This window comes from Ahaetulla prasina, chromosome 2 (assembly GCF_028640845.1).
Source record: "Ahaetulla prasina isolate Xishuangbanna chromosome 2, ASM2864084v1, whole genome shotgun sequence".
NCBI classification, from domain to species: Eukaryota; Metazoa; Chordata; class Lepidosauria; order Squamata; family Colubridae; genus Ahaetulla; species Ahaetulla prasina.
Window position 1 is genome coordinate 189,333,546 of NC_080540.1, and position 19,857 is coordinate 189,353,402.

Sequence of the window (19,857 nt, forward strand, 5' to 3'; positions counted from 1 at the left end):
CAGAAGAAACAAAATGTTTACCTAATTTCGAATTAATCAAATATTTCTGATCTGATAATTTTATATGTGTCTCTTGCAAACATATCACATCATTTTTAAATTGTTTCAAATAATGGAATATTTTTCTTCTTTTCTGTGCTGAATTTAAACCATTAACATTCCATGTCAAAAATTTATTTGCCATCTCTGGCCTCTTGAAGCTTCTGAGCAATTAGCTGAAGACCCTTACTCTTCGGCTTGGCTCCTCCCACAGCTTCAGTAGTAGAATCCCGTTCCTGTCTTTGAAGTCGTTCCTCCATCTCCTTACGCCTAATAGCTCCCCTTGTCACTCTTTGTTCTTGAGATTGTTCTTGAGGTACTGATATCACAGGTGCAGTTTCAGCTTCCCCACTCTGTTTCTCTTGAAGACTTTTATCCACTGTTTCTACATCCACTTTCAATACATTAAAAGAAAATCTTTGCTTTCAATTCAGTATCAATTCGATATCTCCTGCCTTGAAAAATACTGTTAAACCAATTGGAACCTCCCATCTATATTGAATCTGATGCTTCTTAAGCTCTTGTGTAAAAACCTAAAATCCTTCTATCCTTTAACATTTTAGCAGGGATCTCTTTCAAAACCAACACCTCCTGTTCTGCTATTTGCAATTTCTTTTGGTATGTAGCTTGCAAAATCTGATTTCTTATTGTAGAAGTTAAAAAATAAATTACAATATCTCTTGGGAGCTTTTTCTGCCTCGCTACCCAAGAATTAACCCTATATGCCTTATCAATTTGAAAATCAACTTCTCGAGGGTCCATGCCTAACATTTCAGCTAAGGCTTCTGATATAACTTTTTTAAGATCTTCTTCCTTCCGGTCTTGAAGACCCCTAATTCTCAAAGCCTTCTCCACCGCTCTATATTGCAATACCACCACATGATCCTCATTTTTATCCACTTTATTTTGAAGCTCTCCAACTTTATTATCCAAATACTGATTTGCTTGACTAATTACTTCCACTTTATCCTCCATTACTTCCAAATTTTTTGCCAAACCTTGAAAAACCATCAATAAATCTTCTCTAATTTTTTTATTAGTCTCTTTAATTTCTTCCCTAAGTTGATCCTTCACACCATGAATATTATTCATAATTTCTTTAAATCGCTCTTCAGAAACTCTATTATGTTCCTTTAATATATCTTCTAAATTAGTTTCAGATCCCCTTCTCGTCATGGGAACTTTGGGTGGCTTAGAAGCCATTTTAATTTAAGTAAAGTCTCTAATTAGAATTATAAAATCTCAAAGTCTCAAAAAGTCTCCAATTAAAGTTGTAAAATAAAAACTTTCACCTTGCCTCCTCTGGAAAGCTTCTATTCAGCTAAAATCCACAAAGACGAACTTCACTTTCTCTCACAAGCAGCCTCCAATCCACTTCCTCTCAGACGCCATTTCTTCCTTCACTAAGTTCAAGTGAGAAAAAGTTTTCCCCTTTTAAAAAGGAGTAGAAGTCAGCTCTCTTCTTGCTTCCCCAGTAATCGATCACTTGTATTTGTCCCGTCTGCTTTAAGTTATTCAAAACGGAATCAATTGAGCAGAGGTGGGCGTTTTCCTCTTGTCCTGCTTAATTAACAAGATCGAGCCGAGTCTGGAGTGAGGCTGGGTTATGCAGGCAGCCCTCCGAGACTCTGCATAAGAAAGCAGAGCCCCTCTGACTTCCGGTGGTTTCGTTTTCCCCGAGAGGACGCCTGGAATGGCGTCCCGAACTGAGATTCTGTAAAAGCTGGTGAAACAGCGGGAGAACGGCTGTTAGCCAGCTTCAAAGCTTTTCTCTGGGTGAAAGAGATTAGCCAGAGCGGCTGGATAGCAGAAGATTGATCCATTTTATTTTCTAATTTTAAATTATGTTGCTTAATTTCTTCAACCTCCTCTTCCAATAAAATCACATTCGTTGCCAAACTTCGTACTGCCATTACAAATCCTTCTTTAACTTCTTTATTTCCCACTTGAATTTCTGATATCTGCTCTTTCATTTCAGACATCTCATCAGTTATTACTTTAAATTTTTCTTCTATAAAGCCTTTTAAGTTCTCTTGTAACGCCTCTAAATTCAATGTTCTAGTCTCTGCTATATGAGCTGGAGAGGCACCAGCTGATAAAGTTCCAGAGCTCTTTGTTACAGTAGACTTTAATTGTTTGGCTGCCATCTTCTATAAAATTATTTATTTATTTATTTCCAACTTAATATTCACTTTAAATCTTCTTAACTTCTGAGAAACACAGTCTTTTAAAGCAATATTTAAAAATCTCCCTAGATTCTAGATTCTATCAGCAGGCAGCAAAGAGTTAAAGAGTTAAAGCAGCAAGTAACATGCAAATTACCAACTGCAGACAACAAACGCTGAAAGTATCGCTTTCGCTTTCCACTCGTTAACTTGTTAACAATTCGCCTCCATTTTTTTACTGTTTTCAAACTTGTTACAAAGTATCAGGGAATCGGCTTGGCTACTTGCATAAAGTTCTCCCACTTTCGTTCTGTCCGGTATAATCCTTTATTGTCCAAAATAAATCTCGGCGTTTGGTCGTGGTGATTGGTTCCGCCAAAGCAGAAGAATCCTCGGATCTGGAGCACTTCGGGTTACTGGAGGGAACTTAACCCTTCAAACCCCTTTTTTCTCAGGGGCTTTAGGGAAATTCAACCTCTGCCCTCAGCTCACCACCTTCTCCTTCTCCCGAAGAGGGGGTTTTCCGAACCGCTGGACAGCAGATTTAAGCTGTCCTAGCGATTCCACATAATCCAGAGGTTGGTGATCGTAAAGATCACCGCCATCACCTACGGTGCCAAACCGGAAGCCCCTACAGTGAAAGATTTTTGTAGTATAAGCAAAGTGACAGAAATTTAAATCATTTAGTTAAGTTTTAAGAATTAAGGCATACATTACATAATTTACACTTGGTTACTCTATATAAATATGTTTATAAAATGTATAGGCAGTGTTGGATTGGGCGATGGAAGAGATGGACACAGTTCTTCAGTAACAACAGCTCTTTATTAGTAGACCAGTACAACCCAACAACAGGCTCGTCTGACAGCTTGCTCTTTTGTAGGGAGTTGCCCAACAGCCTACACAATGAGCTTCCATTAATTTTCCCTGTTTTTTGGCAGACCTGAGTGAAGACTACAGCTCACTCCTTATTTGGTATGTAACTTCCCTCTCTTCTTGGAAAACATTTTAACTAATCACAACCTATTTACAGACGTAATCACGCAGGTAGATGGGGCTACTTTGAGTCCTAGTTGACCTGTGGGGTTCAGTTTGGTCCTGGGTGTCAACTTGAGTGGGTGGACTAGTTGCTGTTTCAATACCCGCCAATGGAATCGCCTGGAAGATTTCACGGGGCAGGGCTGGAAGTGGAAGGCCCAACCCCTCCGGGAATCTGTGCTGGAGTCTTGGTTCTTCAGGTGGGCGTTCATGCTGTACAATCGGATTTGAGTTAGGGTTAGACATTTGATTATATTAATTATTAGCAATTTCAGGGCTTGGCCGCTTGTTGGATTGAGCTGTTTCTGGTAGCCTGAGCGGAGAGTCAACAATATGCCTCAGAGTTGGTCCAAGTGCCGTCACCACAATCTACCATCCTCCAGCTCAACTTTGTAGGAGCGAGGCCTGGATACCTCTATTATGGTGGCCAGAATCCAGAGAGCACCCCCAGCATAATTGTGGGCATAGATCTTGTCTCCTAGGCCAAATTTCTAAATTTTCCCTGTCAAATCGGGAGGGTTTTCTGTAATGTAATTGGGTGCAACCAGTCTAATTGTAATCGGATCCTCCATCCCATCAGGAGTTCTGAGGGGCTTTTGTTTGCTGCCCCACTGGGTGTGATGTGTTGAATTAGTAAAAATTTATCAGCCCGGGCTTGCAGTCCCCTAGACCCATCCTGGACAAAGCCTCCTTCGTGAATCTCACCAATCATTCGGCCTGGCCATTACTGGCCGGATGGAAGGGGGTAACCAGGGTATGTCTAATGCCCAATTCAGCCAAAAATACTTCAAATGGGATGGCCGTAAATTGTGGGCCATTGTCCAAAATTAGCACATCAGGAAGACCGTGAGTGGCGAACAGTCTCCTGAGTGCTCTGATAACTGCCTCGGCAGTGGTGATGGTCATCAGGACTATTTCCAACCACTTCAAATAAGCATCAAGCACAATAAGAAAGGTTTGCCCCTTTACTGGCCCAGCAAAGTCAATGTGCACCTGGGACCAGGGTGCCTGAGGGGTTTCCCATATTTTAACCAGGGCAGCGGTAGGAGCCGGTATGGATTCCTGGCACAGGGAGCAGGTGGCAGCCCATTCCGCAATGTTGTGGTCCATATTCGGCCACCAGACATAGCTCCTAGCCAGGGCTTTCATCCTGACTATCCCAGGATGACCCGCATGCAGGACTTTTAGCACTTCCCGCCTTAATCTGGAGGGTATGACCATCCTTTCCCCCCACAACAGACAGCCCTTCAATACAGACAGTTCATTTCTGTGTGTAAAATACAGTTGGACATTCTCCTTCAATGGGGCCGCAGGCCACCCCTGCGACACATAGTTCATAATCTGCAGTAGATCACTGTCCTTAGCCGAGTGCCGAGCAATCTTGGCTGCAGTGATGGGCAAAGAAGAAATGTCCTCGGCAGGGGAGTGGCTGAGCGCATCTGCATGGCCTAGCGATTTTCTGGGGTGGTGGATCAGCCAGTAGCTGTATGCTGCCAGATAGAGGGACCACTGTACCATAAGAGGGGGCATGATGGTCCGAGTCTGGTGATCCCCCGCCAATAAGTCCAGCAGGGGCTTGTGGTCAGTGACAAGGGTAAAATCTCTATCATATAAATAGCCATGGAAGTGCCGGATCCCAGCGACTGCAGCCAGCACTTTCCTGTCCAGCTGGCTGTAGTTATGCTCGGCGGCGGACAACGTGCAGGAATAGAATGCAATAGGAGTCTCCCAACCACTTGGCAGCTGGTGGCTGAGGACATCCACAGCCCTGAATGGGGAGGCGTCACAAGTCAAAACAAGGGGCAGAGAGTCACCATAATGGACCAATATGCTGTCCGACACCAGCAGATTCTTTACAGCAGCAAAAGTGGCTGCTTCAGCTTGGCCCCAGACCCAGGAAGCCTTTTCCCCTTACAGCTGATGCAACGGCTCTGCTACGGTAGCCTTCTGCGCTAGGAACATGCTGTAGAAATTAAGCAAGCCTAGGAAGGCTTGCAGTTCTCTTTTGTTTTGGGGGGCAGGGGCATCCCCCTAATGGCAGCAATTTTGCTTTTGGTGGGGTGAATCCCTGAACCGTCTATCATGTACCCCAGGAACTCTACCCACTGCATGGCTATGTGGCATTTTTCATGCTTTAATTTAAGTTCCACCTCTCTGAATTTAGTTAGTATAGCCCTGAGGCGGATAAAAAGAGTTGGTTTGTCGGCAGCGGACACCAGCTCATCATCAAAATAGGGTACTACCCCCAGAATGCCCTGTAATAGCCATTCCATGATGCTTTGAAACAGTTCTGGTGCCACGCTGACACCGAATTGTAAATGGCGACACTTAAATGCACCCCTGTGGGTGATGATGGTTTGCACCTTTGTTGTTCTGTCATCGATTGGCAGCTGTTTGTAAGCTTGTGCGAGGTCAAGTTTGGCAAACATGGTTCCTGTTCCTAATGAATGCAGTAAGTGCTGAACGATGGGACAGGATAGGTGCTCTGCTGCAGAGCCTTATTGATTGTGCACTTATAGTCCACGCAGATGCGGACCGAGCAATCAGCTTTGACTGGCATGACTATGGGGTTTCTCAGCAGGCATGTTCGACCAGCTCAAGGATTCCCTGGCCAATTAATTTGTCCAATTCTTTATCTATCTTTGATCTAATGGCAAGGGGGACTCTTCTAGGCTTAATTCTAATTGGGGCTATTTTAGGATCTAGGCTGAAGGAAATAGGCATTCCCTTGTACTTGCCTAGGCTATGGCTGAAGACATCCTTGAACTCCTTGATGAGGGTGTCCGCGCTGGCATCTGTGATGGTGTTGATCCCAGTCACTCCCATACCCAGGGCCTTGAACCAATCCAAGCTGAGCAGGCTTGGCAGTGCCCCTCTGATCACTGTAATTTTCAAAGGGCCTTCAAACCCCTGAAATCGAATCTGGAAGGTTCCGCTTCCAATGACAGGGTTACAGTTCCCTTGGTAGTCTTTGAGTTGCATTCTCTGGGGCCTCAAGTCTCTCTTCTGTATGCCAGGAACTGTATTCTTAATCGTTTCCCACAAAATGATTGTCAGGGACAAACCCATGTCAATTTCCATCTCATATTCCGTACCTTCGATTTGCACTGTTACATGGATCTTTCTTGCCACCAAGCTGGTGTGCTTGATGTTAGTCTCCTTGTCCTCAGGAGGGGACTTCCCTCTGCGCTTGGGTCTCCACTGGTGTGTCTTTCGCTTTTCGGGTATTGCGGTACCAGTGGGTTGCTGTTTTGCTCGAAAAGCTGCTGGCATGACAAAATCTGGCCAGGTGCCCCTTACGGTCGCATCTCTGGCACACAGTGTCCTTATGTCTTCACACTGCTCTGGGGTGTGGTCCCGCGCACAGGAGTTGCTTCCATTCTGTTTCTGAGTAGGCTCTCTTTTTTTCGTCATGGAGCTGGCATGTAATTTTCATCATGGAGCTGGCATGTAATTTTTATCTTCTGATGATTCAATCAGCTTGGTGCTCTCCTAATGTACTGTGGTGGTTGGGCATGACATTGGTGTGCTTCCTGCTCTTCGCAGGGCTGCTGCTGATTTTTGTGAGTTTTCAGCCGCTCTAGCCTCATCTAAGGCAGTTTGCAGAATGAGGGCTGGCTTGGCTAACAACCGTCATTGCAGGCTAACATCCCTCACTCCACTTATAAGTTGTTCCAACAGCACATCCTCCAGTTCTCTGAATTCACAGTATGCGGCAGCTTTTCTGAGCACCACTACATAATGATTCACTGATTCTCCTTCTTCCTATAGTCTGCTATGGAATTCATGCCATCATATAAACTTGGAGTGTGCTGGGGCATAATGAACCCACAGAGTGTTTTGGAGTGTGGCCCACGGTACCGCTTAAGCCGCGGCAGGTTCAATGAGAGCCTTGGCCATGTCAAATACATCCATACTGCAATAGCTGAGAAACAACACTCACTTACAGTTATCGGACAGTCTCAGGAGGTCGTTTGTCCATAAAACACTCAAAGTGATTCATATATGAGTCTCAATTGTCAGAGTCTGGGTTGAATGGAGCCGGCGGGGCATGAGCGGTCATCATGCTGGCAGACGATGATTCTGCGGACATCATTTGATGGCGGTCGGTGATTCCCAGGTCCACGGGGACACTGGTCTATGTTACACTCTTGTTGTCCTTCTAACCTTCTGATCCCACCTTCATCGCCAGTGTTGGATCGGGCAATGGAAAAGACGGACATGGTTCTTCAGTAACAACAGCTCTTTATTAGTAGACCAGTACAACCCAATAACAGGCTCGTCTGACAGCTTGCCCTTTTATAGGGACAGGCAGACAGCCTAGCCAATGAGCTTCCAGTATTTTCCCATCTGTTTTTTGGCGGACCTGAGTAAAGATTACAGCTCACCCCTTATTTGGTATGTAACAGACAGTCTTGTAAATATAGTACTTTGTCCTATGTTTACACAGTATTAAGCAGCTTTTCTCTGCTTGCTAGCTTTCTGTGTGCGCCTGGGTCTGTGAATTCAGAATAAAATTCAGAATTCCATGATTATTTCCAGAAAAAGAGTAGTAAAAGAAAAATTAACTGTAAAAAATTCACTTACTTATGTAGCAGAAAAGTACCAGCATTAGAACTAGAATTATTGGTATTGCAATTAAAGGCATTCTACTTCTTGATTGATGATCAGGTTCTTAAAAAACAAATTTGAAAATATTATGTTGAAAGTCATCTAAAATCAGAAAACATCCTTATATGCATGTTAAAATTAGTTTTTTGCTGATTCTTTCAAGTTTTCCAGACAACATACATAAGTATTAATTATATTGCAACAAAATACAATTTGTATCAAAAAATAAAATTAACCATTATTTAGGTATGTACACAATAATGTATACATATATAAATATATATAATATATAAATATATAAACATATACATATATAAAAGGAGGAAAATATATTGAGATTATATAATAATAGAAGAAACAGACATAACAATTGAAATGAGAGAATTCAAACAAAGGTAAGGAATCCGTCTCCTACAATCACAGAATTTAGAAGGAGCTATTTAGGTGCTGAGCCCTCATCCTGTCTTCCAGGGAATCTAAATTGTTGTCAGGTAGTCCTCAACTTATGGTCAGAATTGAATTGTAAAAAAAAATTCTGTTGTTAAGCGAGACAGTTGTTAAGTGAATTTTGCTTCGTTTTATGACCTTTCTTGCCATAGTTGTGAAGTGAATCACTGTGGTTGCTAAATTAGTAACATAGTTGTTGAGTGAATCTAGCTTCCCCATTGAGTTTGCTTGTCAGAAATTCACAAAAGGATCATATGACGCTGGGACACTGCACCCGTCATAAATACATGCCAGTTGCCAAGTGGCCAAATTTTGATCAAGTGACCACGGGAATGCTGAAATGGTTGTAAGTATGAAAAACAGTCATAAGTTACTCTTTTCAGTATCATTGTAACTTCGAACAGTTACTAAACGAACTGTTGTAATTTGAGGACTACCTGTACTGCAATTTTATTAAGATGTCTTCTGAGTCTATTTCTGATATTCTCTTATTGGACAGAAAAATTCTATACACAGCTTCTTTTGGATGGCAAACATCGTAAGACAGCTCTTTCTGTTGTAAAATTTACATTAATAATGTGTAGAATTCATGCATTGTTGATAGCAAAGTTAACTATGCACATCTACAGGACTTTGTATCACTGTTGTGTGTATTCTATCCTTTCTTTCAATGAAATCTGAATGAGTGACATATAAAGTTTAACTTCGACTTTAATACAAATGATATCATTTGAGTTATGTGTAGTAATGCCTAATGTTCTTCATAAAGTTTTGTGCAAATGTTAAAAAGTGGCAAGATAAATCTGTGGGGTCACAACTCAAACTTAGCATCTTTTATATAACTCTGATGCACTTAAGGAAGGAGCTAGGCTTATCTCGTGATGCTACATTTCTTGTCATGTTTGTTTTGGCTTTTCCCATGGATGCTACTGCTTCTTGGCTGTGCATTAAGACTATTTTAATTTACTGACAAATTAAGCGTTATGAATGTGAAGAGTGTCTGAAAGAACAACTAAACAGCCATGATGTTGTGACCCAGGCCCAAGCAGGCAGCAACAAACGCAGTCCTTAGTAAAAATATACTTTATTCAAACAGCTGGGAATTAGCTCATTCCCAGCGTCGTGAAACTCAAAAGAAAACAAGGGCTTCACAAACAAAACAGACTTTGGTTATCTCAAACCTGGTTCAACTTGGATAACTGCCAAGGTCTTTGCTGATAAACTTCCAGAGCAGTGAACGGGGCAAGAACGCAGTTGCAACGCTGCTTTCCGGCAAACTGAGACACTGGTGCTGGTCTCCTTTTAAACCTTATGGGAGGGGCCAATTGTTAAGTTCGGGCAATGAAGAGGCAGGAGACCAACGAGTGGCAACAGCTCTTTAGTTTATTGTGACCCAGCAAAAGACAACCGGCAAAAACCCCTCTTTAAATACTCTTTTGGCTGAGGCTTCAACCAATCAGCAACGTGCAATTTTCCCGCCCAAAATTCCCTCTCAAAGTTCAAAATATATTACACTTCTTCCCTCCCAGAACGCTTTGTACCTCTATTTACATAATATCTACATGCTATCTCTCTACGTAGTCACACAGGTAGACAGGGCGTCTCCTAACTCTTTCTGACCTGCGCAGTTCATTTTCTGGGAGAGAGTCGAGCTGGTCGGAGGGACTGTTTGTTCCTCCCCGCTCCTCCTCTAGGCCGTCCGGCCCTGGATTATTGGCTGAATCGTTCCTGTTGCCTTCAGGAGGAACCGGTTGGCGTCGCTGGACTTCATCGGAATCAGATAAGTCCTCCGCTCGCCTCGGGTTTGAGTCAGCTGCAGATTCAAACAATTGGTAGTCAGGGCCTGGTTGTTTGGTTTCTAATTTGTTTGGTATACGTTTTCTTAGCTGGTCTATGTGGCGTTTCCATACCCGGCCGTCCTCCATGTCTACTACGTATGATTTGGGTCCGGTTATGCCCAAAATTTCCCTTTAACCATGTTGGGCTCGCTATAGTTGTGTGCCCATACTAGGTCACCCACTGTCATTTCCCTGGTTTTTCCTTGAATACCCTTGTACCCGTCTGGGGTATAAGTTGGGTTTAGTCGGTCTAGCGGGCACCTGAGTTTCCTGCCCATTAAAAGTTCTGCTGGGCTGCGGCCAGTTGTTACACAAGGGGTCCTATGTTGGACGGCCAGGAAAGTGTCTATTTTCGTTTGCCAGTCGCCTGGACTTATCCTAGATAGCGCTTCCTTGGTGCTCCGAACGAAATGTTCTGCAAGTCCGTTCGTCGCCGGGTGGAAAGGCGCCGAGAGGACATGTCTGATACCCTCTCCCGCTAGATACCCCTCAAACTGATTTGCCGTGAATTGCGGGCCGTTGTCAGAGACTAGGGTGTTGGGCAGGCCGTGTGTTACGAATAGATGCCTTAGGACTGTGATTACTGCTTCGGCCGTTGTGCTTTTCATGATGATTATTTCCAACCATTTTGAGTAGGCATCTACCACAATTAAAAAGGTCTGCCCATGGAACGGCCCCGCAAAATCTATGTGAATCCTGGACCAAGGCCCCTGGGGTTTCTCCCACTCTCTAACTGGGGCTGTAGGGGGTAGCGACCTCGATTCTTGGCAGGATTGGCATTTCCCTACCCTGTCGCTGATGTCCTTATCCATTAAGGGCCACCATACATAACTCCTCGCTAAACTCTTCATCCGCACAATCCCTGGGTGGCCCTCATGCAACAGTTCCAACACATTTTCGCGTAATTTTTCTGGGATAACTACCCTATCCCCCCATAACAGACACCCCCCTTGAACAGACAGTTCTGATTGTTTTTTCGCAAAGTCTTTGAAACGCTCGCCCGGCGCAGCGGGCCAACCCCTTTGCACCCAACCGATCACAGTCAGAATTGTAATGTCTCTATACAATGCCCTAGCCACCTGCTTGGATGTGACTGGGCCAGAGTCCAAAGAGTAAGACAGGTGACCCCGGGGTGGGGTCCTCAATTGTCTCTGGTAGAGGGCATCTGCTCAGAGCATCCGCATGCCCTAAGTCTTTTCCTGGGCGGTAGAGCAATTTGTAGGAGTATGCTGCTAGGAAAATAGTCCATCGGGTCAGCCTGGGAGAAAGTGCCACGGGCGTTGGGCGGTCACCCGCTAAAAGCCCTAGAAGGGGTCTGTGGTCCGTGACTATCTCGAAATTTCGTCCGAATAAGTATTCGTGAAATTTCTTAACCCCGGAGACTATGGCCAACGCTTCCCTATCTAACTGGCTGTAGTTCCTTTCCGCAGAGGACATAGTCCGGGAATAATACGCTATAGGGGCTTCTGTTCCATTCGGTAACCTGTGGCTAAGCACTGCCCCCACCCCATATGGTGAAGCGTCGCAAACTAGTACTAGTGGCAATGTGCCATTGTACTGGATGAGGAGGCTATCGCTGGACAAAAGGTTTTTTACCCCTTCAAATGCCCTAGCCTCTTCTTTTCCCCATGACCACACAGCTTTCTTTGCTAGCAACTTATGTAGCGGCTCGGCTACTGTTGCTTTATTCTTCAAGAATACCGCATAGAAATTAACAAGCCCCAAGAATGCCTGTAATTCTGTTTTATTTTTGGGGGCTGGGGCCTTTCTAATGGCCTGTACCTTGCTCTCCGTGGGGTGGATCCCTTCCCTGTTTATCCTGTATCCTAGGAATTCTACAGATTTCACCCCAATATGGCATTTGTTGAGCTTAACCTTAAGCCCCGCTGACCTAAAAATGCCCAACACCTTCCTTAGTTTTACCCCGAGTTCCTCTAAGTTTTCAGCTGATACCAATACATCGTCGAAGTATGGTACCACTCCTGGTAGGCCCTGTAATAATCGCTCCATTAGGTTCTGGAAGAGCCCTGGGGACACGCTAACTCCGAACTGGAGTCGCGTACATTTGAAAGCCCCACGGTGCGTGACGATTGTCTGCGCCTCAGCTGTGCTGCTATCTACAGGTAGCTGCTGGTAGGCTTGGGCCAAATCGAGTTTGGCGAAGACCTGCCCTTGCCCTAATGAGTGTAGCAGATGTTGCACCACTGGAACAGGGTATGCACTTTTCTGCAACGCTTTGTTAAGCGTTGCTTTGTAGTCAGCGCAAATTCGGACCGAACCGTCCGGTTTGACTGGGGTTACTATGGGTGTCTCCCATTTTGCATGGTCGACGGGGACTAATATTCCCTGGCTTACTAACTTGTCCAATTCTCGGTCAATTTTAGGTTTTAGGGCGAATGGGACCCTCCTAGCCTTTAACCGGATAGGGACGACTTGGGGGTCGAGGTTGAAAGAAATAGGGGTCCCCATGTACTTGCCCAGGCAATCCTTGAATACGTCCTCGAACTCCTTCAGTAGTTCGTCTCTGAGGATGACGTCGCTCCTGTGGACCCCGGTCACTCCCATACCCAAAGCTCGGAACCAGTCCAACCCTAGCAAACTCGGTAGAGTTCCGTTTACTATGGTGATCGGCAGGGTCTTTGTGAATTGTCCATATTTTACTTGGATGGCTGTAGCTCCTCGAACAGGGATCTGATTCCCCTGGTAGTCCTGCACCCTCAGCTTCTGGGTTTGTAGCTGACGTTTAGCGATCACTGGCAAGTCTCTTACGATGGTGTCCCAGGACATAATTGTGATTGACGACCCAGTGTCTACTTCCATGGGACACGGCACCCCTTCAACGTAGACTTGGGTAAATATCTTCTTCTCTAGTCGTGTCGATGCATGGCCCACTCTCACAGTGGTCTGGTTTAACTTCGCGCCCTTTTTAAATGGACCAATCCCTGGCCGCTTCGCTGCTCCCGCGCTCTGATTGATCGGTTTGAATTTTTGGCGGGAAGGTTGGGGGACTCGGCATGCCCGTGCTATGTGTCCTTTTTTTTCACACCGCCGACGAACTGCATCCTTGAATCTGCAGTTTTGCCGTTGGTGTTGCCCCCCACAACTCACACATTCGTCCCGGTCACCTCTCTCCAGCCTCCCAGTGTGGAACACCTCTTTCTCTTCCTCACCTTCTGATTTGGCCTGGACTTCCTCGCTGTGGACCGGTGTAGTCTTTGTCCCGGCACCCTGCGCGTTTGGCTTTTGCAAGGTCTCCGCCGCCTTGGTGGACATTTCATGAGCTCTGGCTTCATCCAGGGCTATCGCTAGAGTCAGGTTGCTTTTAGACAGCAGCCGCCTTTGTAGTCTAATGTCTCTGACCCCACAAATGAGCTGTTCGAGTAAGGAGTCCTCCAAATCTCTGTACTCGCAGTGGTTTGCGGCTTTCCTCAATGCGGCCATGTACACACTTATTGATTCGCCTTCTCGCTGTACCCATTGCCTCAATTCAAACCGTTGGACGAACTTTGAGGGTACCGGTGCGTAGTGCGCTCGAAGTGTTGTTTGTAGTGTCTGCCACGGTACCGATTGTACCGGCGTTGGTTCTGAGAGTGACTCCGCCGTATCGAAGACCTCTGGACCGCAGTGGCTCAGGAAGTATGCTCGCTTCCAATTGTCCGAGACTCCCTGTAGTTCGTTCGCTTCAAGAAAACACTCGAAACGAGCCATGTACGACCCCCATTTTTCCTTGGCTGGGTCGAATGGCGCTGGCGGCGTGTAGCTGGACATCGCTATTTTCCGCCTTCGCAAACTGGCTGGGTTAAGGAATTCCTGGTTCCTTCAGCTCTTTCTTTTGATCTCACTGCCTCAACATCCCACCCTCGTCGCCAATGTTAAGTTCGGGCAATGAAGAGGCAGGAGACCAACGAGTGGCAACAGCTCTTTAGTTTATTGTGACCCAGCAAAAGACAACCGGCAAAAACCCCTCTTTAAATACTCTTTTGGCTGAGGCTTCAACCAATCAGCAACGTGCAATTTTCCCGCCCAAAATTCCCTCTCGAAGTTCAAAATACATTACACCAATCATCTCTTGGCCCTACTCCCGAGGTGACCTCTCTGCTTCAGCTGCTCCTGCCTTCTGGCAGCTCACCTCATGCGGGCATTAGGAACAGGCTCATCGCAATCCGATTCCGCCGACAGCTCCATAGGCTGCTGACGGATCACAACACATGGAAGGATAGAGCTATATAGTTCCTGCTGCAAAAGACTGTCAATGTATATCATTTTCAATATTACAGAACTAATACCTCAACAGAAGGATAAAACAAAATTGGGCATATTTCTGTTGATTTCTTTGTGCAGGAATATATATTTCAAGTATTGCTTATATTTAATATTTACCTTTTAAAAATGTAGTAGCATTATACTCCATCCAGTTGTCCCAACTGTACCCTAAATTAAGGGATAATGGTTGTAAAAAATGAGTTTTTGTAAATGGATTAGTATAGCCCAGAGTTTTAGTTGAAAATTTGCTCCAGAAAAAAGTAACTTTTACATGAAGATAGGGACTTAGAGAAATATTTTGCATGTTCTGAATATGTGTGTTTTCAAAGATATTTGTATGTTTTATCATGTGTCTGCACATAACAATGTGGATGTGTATATTCTGAGTATTAGCTACTGATTGATATATTCTATATATTCAGAATATCGTCAGTTTCCTTTCTGTGAAAGCACCTTTTTATTTGTTAGCTCTGGAAATAAATATTCTGTTGATTTTATTGCTAATTTGTCTTTTTCAACTTTATTAATTTTTATACTTTAAAATATGACTGGAAAAGAAAATCACATGTTGAAGAAATACTTTTTTCTACTGAAGCTTAGATCCTCAATTCTACAGCATCTATGTGAAAGGGGGAGGCAAACAGGTCAGGATGGCAGCCTCAATTATTTGATGAAGCCCCTCTCTTTTTAATGTATCCTTTCACTTAAGATTTTTACATTCTTCATTTATTTATTTTCTTTTAGCCTAAACAGCAGCTTGTTTTTGCTATTGTGGGAAATGAATATTTAGTGACTGAACATTTCCACAATGTCAGTCATTTCATAAATCTGAAAAGAAACCATACACAACAGATAGTCCTTGGCTTACGATCATTTGTTTACAACAAACAACATTCAACAACATTCAGTTACAACAGCACTGAGAAAAGTGACTCAAGACCAGTCCTCACACTTACATCTATTACAATATTTCCTTGCTCATTTGCTGAAAATTTGGGTCCTTAGCAATCAGCATGTATTTATGCTGATTGCAGTGTCCCAGGGTCACATAATAACCATTTGTGACCTTCCCTGCAGCTTCCAACAAGCAATGTCAATGGGAGAAGCCCAATTCACATAACAACCTCATGATTAACTGAACAAACGCAGTGACTCGCTTAACAACTGTGGCAAAAAAGTCACAAAATTGGGTGCAATTCACTTGACAACTGTCTTGTTTAACAATGGAAATTCTGACACCAATTGTGGTGATAAGTCGAGGACTATTTAATCTGACCATTACAACAGTGCTGAAAACAATGACTTATGACTGGTCCTCGCACATACAACTGTCATAGCATCTTTGCAGTAATGTTATTGTAATTTGGGTCCGTGGCAATCACCACACATTTACAACAGTTTCAGCATCCCATAGTCATTTGTGACTGTACTGGCTTCCAACAAGGAAAGGCAATGGGGGAAGCTAACAGAGAAAGGGATGTGGTGGCTCAGTGGCTAAGATGCTGAGCTTGTCGGTGAACTCCCGTTACTTGTCCCAGCTTCTGCCAACCTAGCAGTTCAAAACGTAAAAAATGCAAGTAGAAAAATAGGGACCACCTTTGGTAGGAAGGTAACAGCGTTCCGTGCGCCTTTGGCGTTTAGTCATGCCGGCCACATGACCACGGAGACGTTTTCGGACAGTGCTGGCTCTTCGGCTTTGAAACAGAGATGAGCACCGCCCCCTAGAGTCAGGAACAACTGGCACATATGTGCAAGGGGAACCTTTATCTTTACCTTTTAACAGAGAAAATCACAAATCATGGTCACATGGTGTCTTGTTCAACAACTGTGGTGATTTGCTTAATGACTGCAGCAAAAAAGGTCATAAAATTGGGTACAGTCACATGACTTAATGACCATACTCTTCAATAATGAATTTTCCAGTATTTATTACGGTTTTAAGGCAAAGACTATCCATAAATAATCCCAAAGCCTACCTTCTACTGGTATACAGTCACTCAGCTTGATGGAAGTGCTGGCACTTGAATCAAAAGCTAGAACATAACATGTAATTTTCTGAAAACGGTTTGCGTTCCTCTGAAGCAGAACAACCGAACCATTCTCAGAGATAATTTCTTCATTTCTGATGTTCTCCCAAGAGTATCTCAGAGGTACATCCTGACTTGCTGATGTGCAGTTTAATTGAATGGTATCGTTGTTAATAGTGCAGTTTATATCAGGCCTTTCTGAAGATGCAAGAGAAAGACAAAGTGATAAATAAAATAGAAGTTTGAGTTACATGTATAAGGTTTACATGACAATATTTCTATGGCTTTGTTTAAATTAGGTTTTTAGCCAAACACACACACACACACACACGTGCACTTCTTAGAATATGTACTCATTTTTCTATTCAAAATAAAATCATGTCTTTTGCCTCTCTCCTGATCAAAGTGTTTTCAAACTCTAAATTATCGGATTGTGTGGACAAAGACTTTGATCATCAGGTAAATAAAACTGTTCAATGCATATGATTTTGTTTTTTAATGAACTATTGGGATGGCACCAAGACATCAAAACATCATTAAAAAAGGACAGCAAAGAATGTTCTTTCTGCGCCAACTCAGTAAGCTCAAACTGCCCAAGGAGCTGCTGATTCAGTTCTACAGGGGAATTATTGAGTCTGTCATTTGCACCTCTATAATTGTCTGGTTCGGTTCTGCAACCCAACAAGAAAAACACAGACTTGACTTCCGGTGGTTTCGTTTTCCCCGAGAAGGACGCCTGGAATGGCGTCCCGAACTGAGATTCTGTAAAAGCTGGTGAAACAGCGGGAGAACGACTGTTAGCCAGCTTCAAAGCTTTTCTCTGGGTGAAAGAGAATTAGCCAGAGCGGCTGGATAGCAGAAGATTGCCCCAGGGGCTCTGCTTTCTTATGCAGAGTCTCGGACGGCTGCCTGCATAACCCAGCCCCCTCCAGACTCGGCTCGATCCTGTTAATTAAGCAGGACAAGAGGAAAACGCCCACCTCTGCTCAATTGATTCCGTTTTGAATAACTTCAAGCAGACGGGGACAAATACAAGCGATCGATTACTGGGGAAGCAAGAAGAGAGCTGACTTCTACTCCTTTTTAAAAGGGGAAAACTTTTTCTTACTTGAACTTAGTGAAGGAAGAAATGGCGTCTGAAAGGAAGTGGATTGAGGCTGCTTGTGAGAGAATGCGAAGTTTGTCTTTGTGGATTTTAGCTGAATAGAAGCTTTCCAGAGGAGGCAAGGTGAAAGTTTTTATTTTACAACTTTAATTGGAGACTTTTTGAGACTTTGAGATTTACTAATTTTAATTAGAGACTTTACTTAAATTAAAATGGCTTTTAAGCCACCAAAAGCTCCCATGACGAGAAGGGGGTCTGAAACTAATTTAGAAGATATATTAAAGGAACAGAACAGAGTTTCTGAAGAGCGATTTAAAGAAATTATGAATAATATTCATGGTGTGAAGGATCAACTTAGGGAAGAAATTAAAGAGACTAATAAAAAAATTAGAGAAGATTTATTGATGGTTTTTCAAGGTTTGGCAAAAAATTTGGAAGTAATGGAGGATAAAGTGGAAGTAATTAGTCAAGCAAATCAGTATTTGGATAATAAAGTTGGAGAGCTTCAAAATAAAGTGGATAAAAATGAGGATCATGTGGTGGTATTGCAATATAGAGCATTGGAGAAGGCTTTGAGAATTAGGGGTCTTCAAGACCGAAAGGAAGAAGACCTCAAAAAAGTTATATCAGAAGCCGTAGCTGAAATGTTAGGCATGGACCCTCGAGAAGTTGATTTTCAAATTGATAAGGCATACAGGGTTAATTCTTGGGTAGCGAGTTGCAATATGAAGGTGGAAGAAGATCATGGAGAATAAATGAAAATTTGTTTAGATATGAGGATAATGTAAATCAATGTAAAAAACAAATGAAAGAATTTTTTGATTATAATTTGGGAAAGGGAACTTCGATAGAAATGGTGTGGGACGCGAGCAAGGCCTTTATGAGAGGAAACTTGATATACATTAATAGTAGACAGAGGAGAAAACTACAAAAACAGCGTAGGGATTTAGAAGAGGAAATTCAGAGGAAACAACAATTATTGGTACATAATCCACATGATTTAAAAACTATTGAGGCGATAAAGATATTACAGAGTCAATTTAATATGTTAATGGCAGATCAGGTGGCAACCAATATACAATATGCTAAACATAATACTTTTTGTAATGCCAATAAATCAGGGAGGTGGTTGGCTTATATGTTAAGGAAAAGACAGAAAGCACGTACTATTGAAGGAATTGAATACAAGGGTAAAGTGCGATTTCAACAGGATAAAATTAAAAAAGCTTTCTTGGAATATTATACAAATTTATATGCCAGAGATACAATATTGAATATGGATATTGATAAATATTTGAAAGAATATAAGGTTAAAGGTTTAACTAATGAACAAAGGGAAGAGTTGAATCGGCCTATAACTTCTGAGGAAATTATTTGGGTAATAAAGCAATTAAAAATAGGAAATCCCGGGCACAGATGGACTTACAGCAATATATTATAAAAGTTACAGGATGAGATAGTTGGTCCACTTATGGAGTTATTCAATCAGATATTGAGGGAGGAGGAGTACCACCATCATGGAGGACTACTTTTATTTCATTGATACCAAAAGAGGATCAGGATTGTACTAAGCCTGGGAATTATAGACCAATTTCTCTCTTGAATAATGATTATAAGATTTTTGCAAAAATAATGGCAAATAGGTTAATGGAAATTGTACAACAAAGGATCCACACTGACCAGTCTGGTTTTATAAAAGGAGACAAATGAGGAATAACGTTAGGCAGATAGTGAATATATTGGAATACTTGGAAAAGAAAAATCAGATTCCGCAGCGTTTATATTTTGGATGCAGAGAAAGCTTTTGATCGTTTGCATTGGGAATTTTATTTAAATTAACAGACAAAATGCAATTTGGAAATGGTTTTATACGAATACTTAGGGCAATTTATGGAGAGCAAACAGCTCAGATAATAATTAATGGTAGTTTGACAGATAGTTTTAAAATTGCGAAAGGAACAAGGCAGGGGTGTCCTTTATCACCTTTATTGTTTATTTTATCTTTGGAACCTTTATTGGATAAGATAAGAGAGTTAAGGGAGATAGAGGGTATTAGAATTAGAAGATATGAATATAAAGTCAGAGCATTTGCAGATGATTTGGTTGTTATGTTGACTCAGCCTATAAATTCGAGTGTATATTTGTTGGAAGTAATTAATCAATATGGAAGGGTCTCAGGGTTTAAAGTGAATCAAAATAAAACAAAAGTGTTAACCAAAAATATGATTAAGAACCAGAAAGAAAAACTAGAGGAAATAACAGGATTTGAAATTGTAAAAAAGGTTAAATATTTAGGAGTCTTTCTTACATCATCAAATGGAAAA

At 42.7% G+C, this 19,857-nt stretch overlaps 1 protein-coding gene across 7 annotated transcripts in view; it reads right to left on the bottom strand.

Moving 5' to 3' along the window:
• Positions 1 to 19,857, bottom strand: part of LOC131190986 (uncharacterized) — a 53,898-nt gene that overhangs the window by 18,966 nt on the left and 15,075 nt on the right. For 5 of the 7 annotated variants that reach the window (XR_009153391.1, XM_058168600.1, XM_058168598.1 and 2 more), the window contains exons 3-5: positions 16,378 to 16,626; positions 14,519 to 14,569; positions 7,830 to 7,916 (exon numbers count right to left, since the gene is read on the bottom strand). Coding sequence is in view for 6 of the 7 variants with exons in the window: in XM_058168600.1 (XP_058024583.1) it covers positions 7,830 to 7,916; positions 14,519 to 14,569; positions 16,378 to 16,626 (387 nt within the window). In the remaining variant the exon portion in view is untranslated. The remainder of the gene's footprint in view (positions 1 to 7,829; positions 7,917 to 14,518; positions 14,570 to 16,377; positions 16,627 to 19,857) is intronic. The other 2 variants (XM_058168599.1, XM_058168601.1) reach the window with 2 other exon arrangements.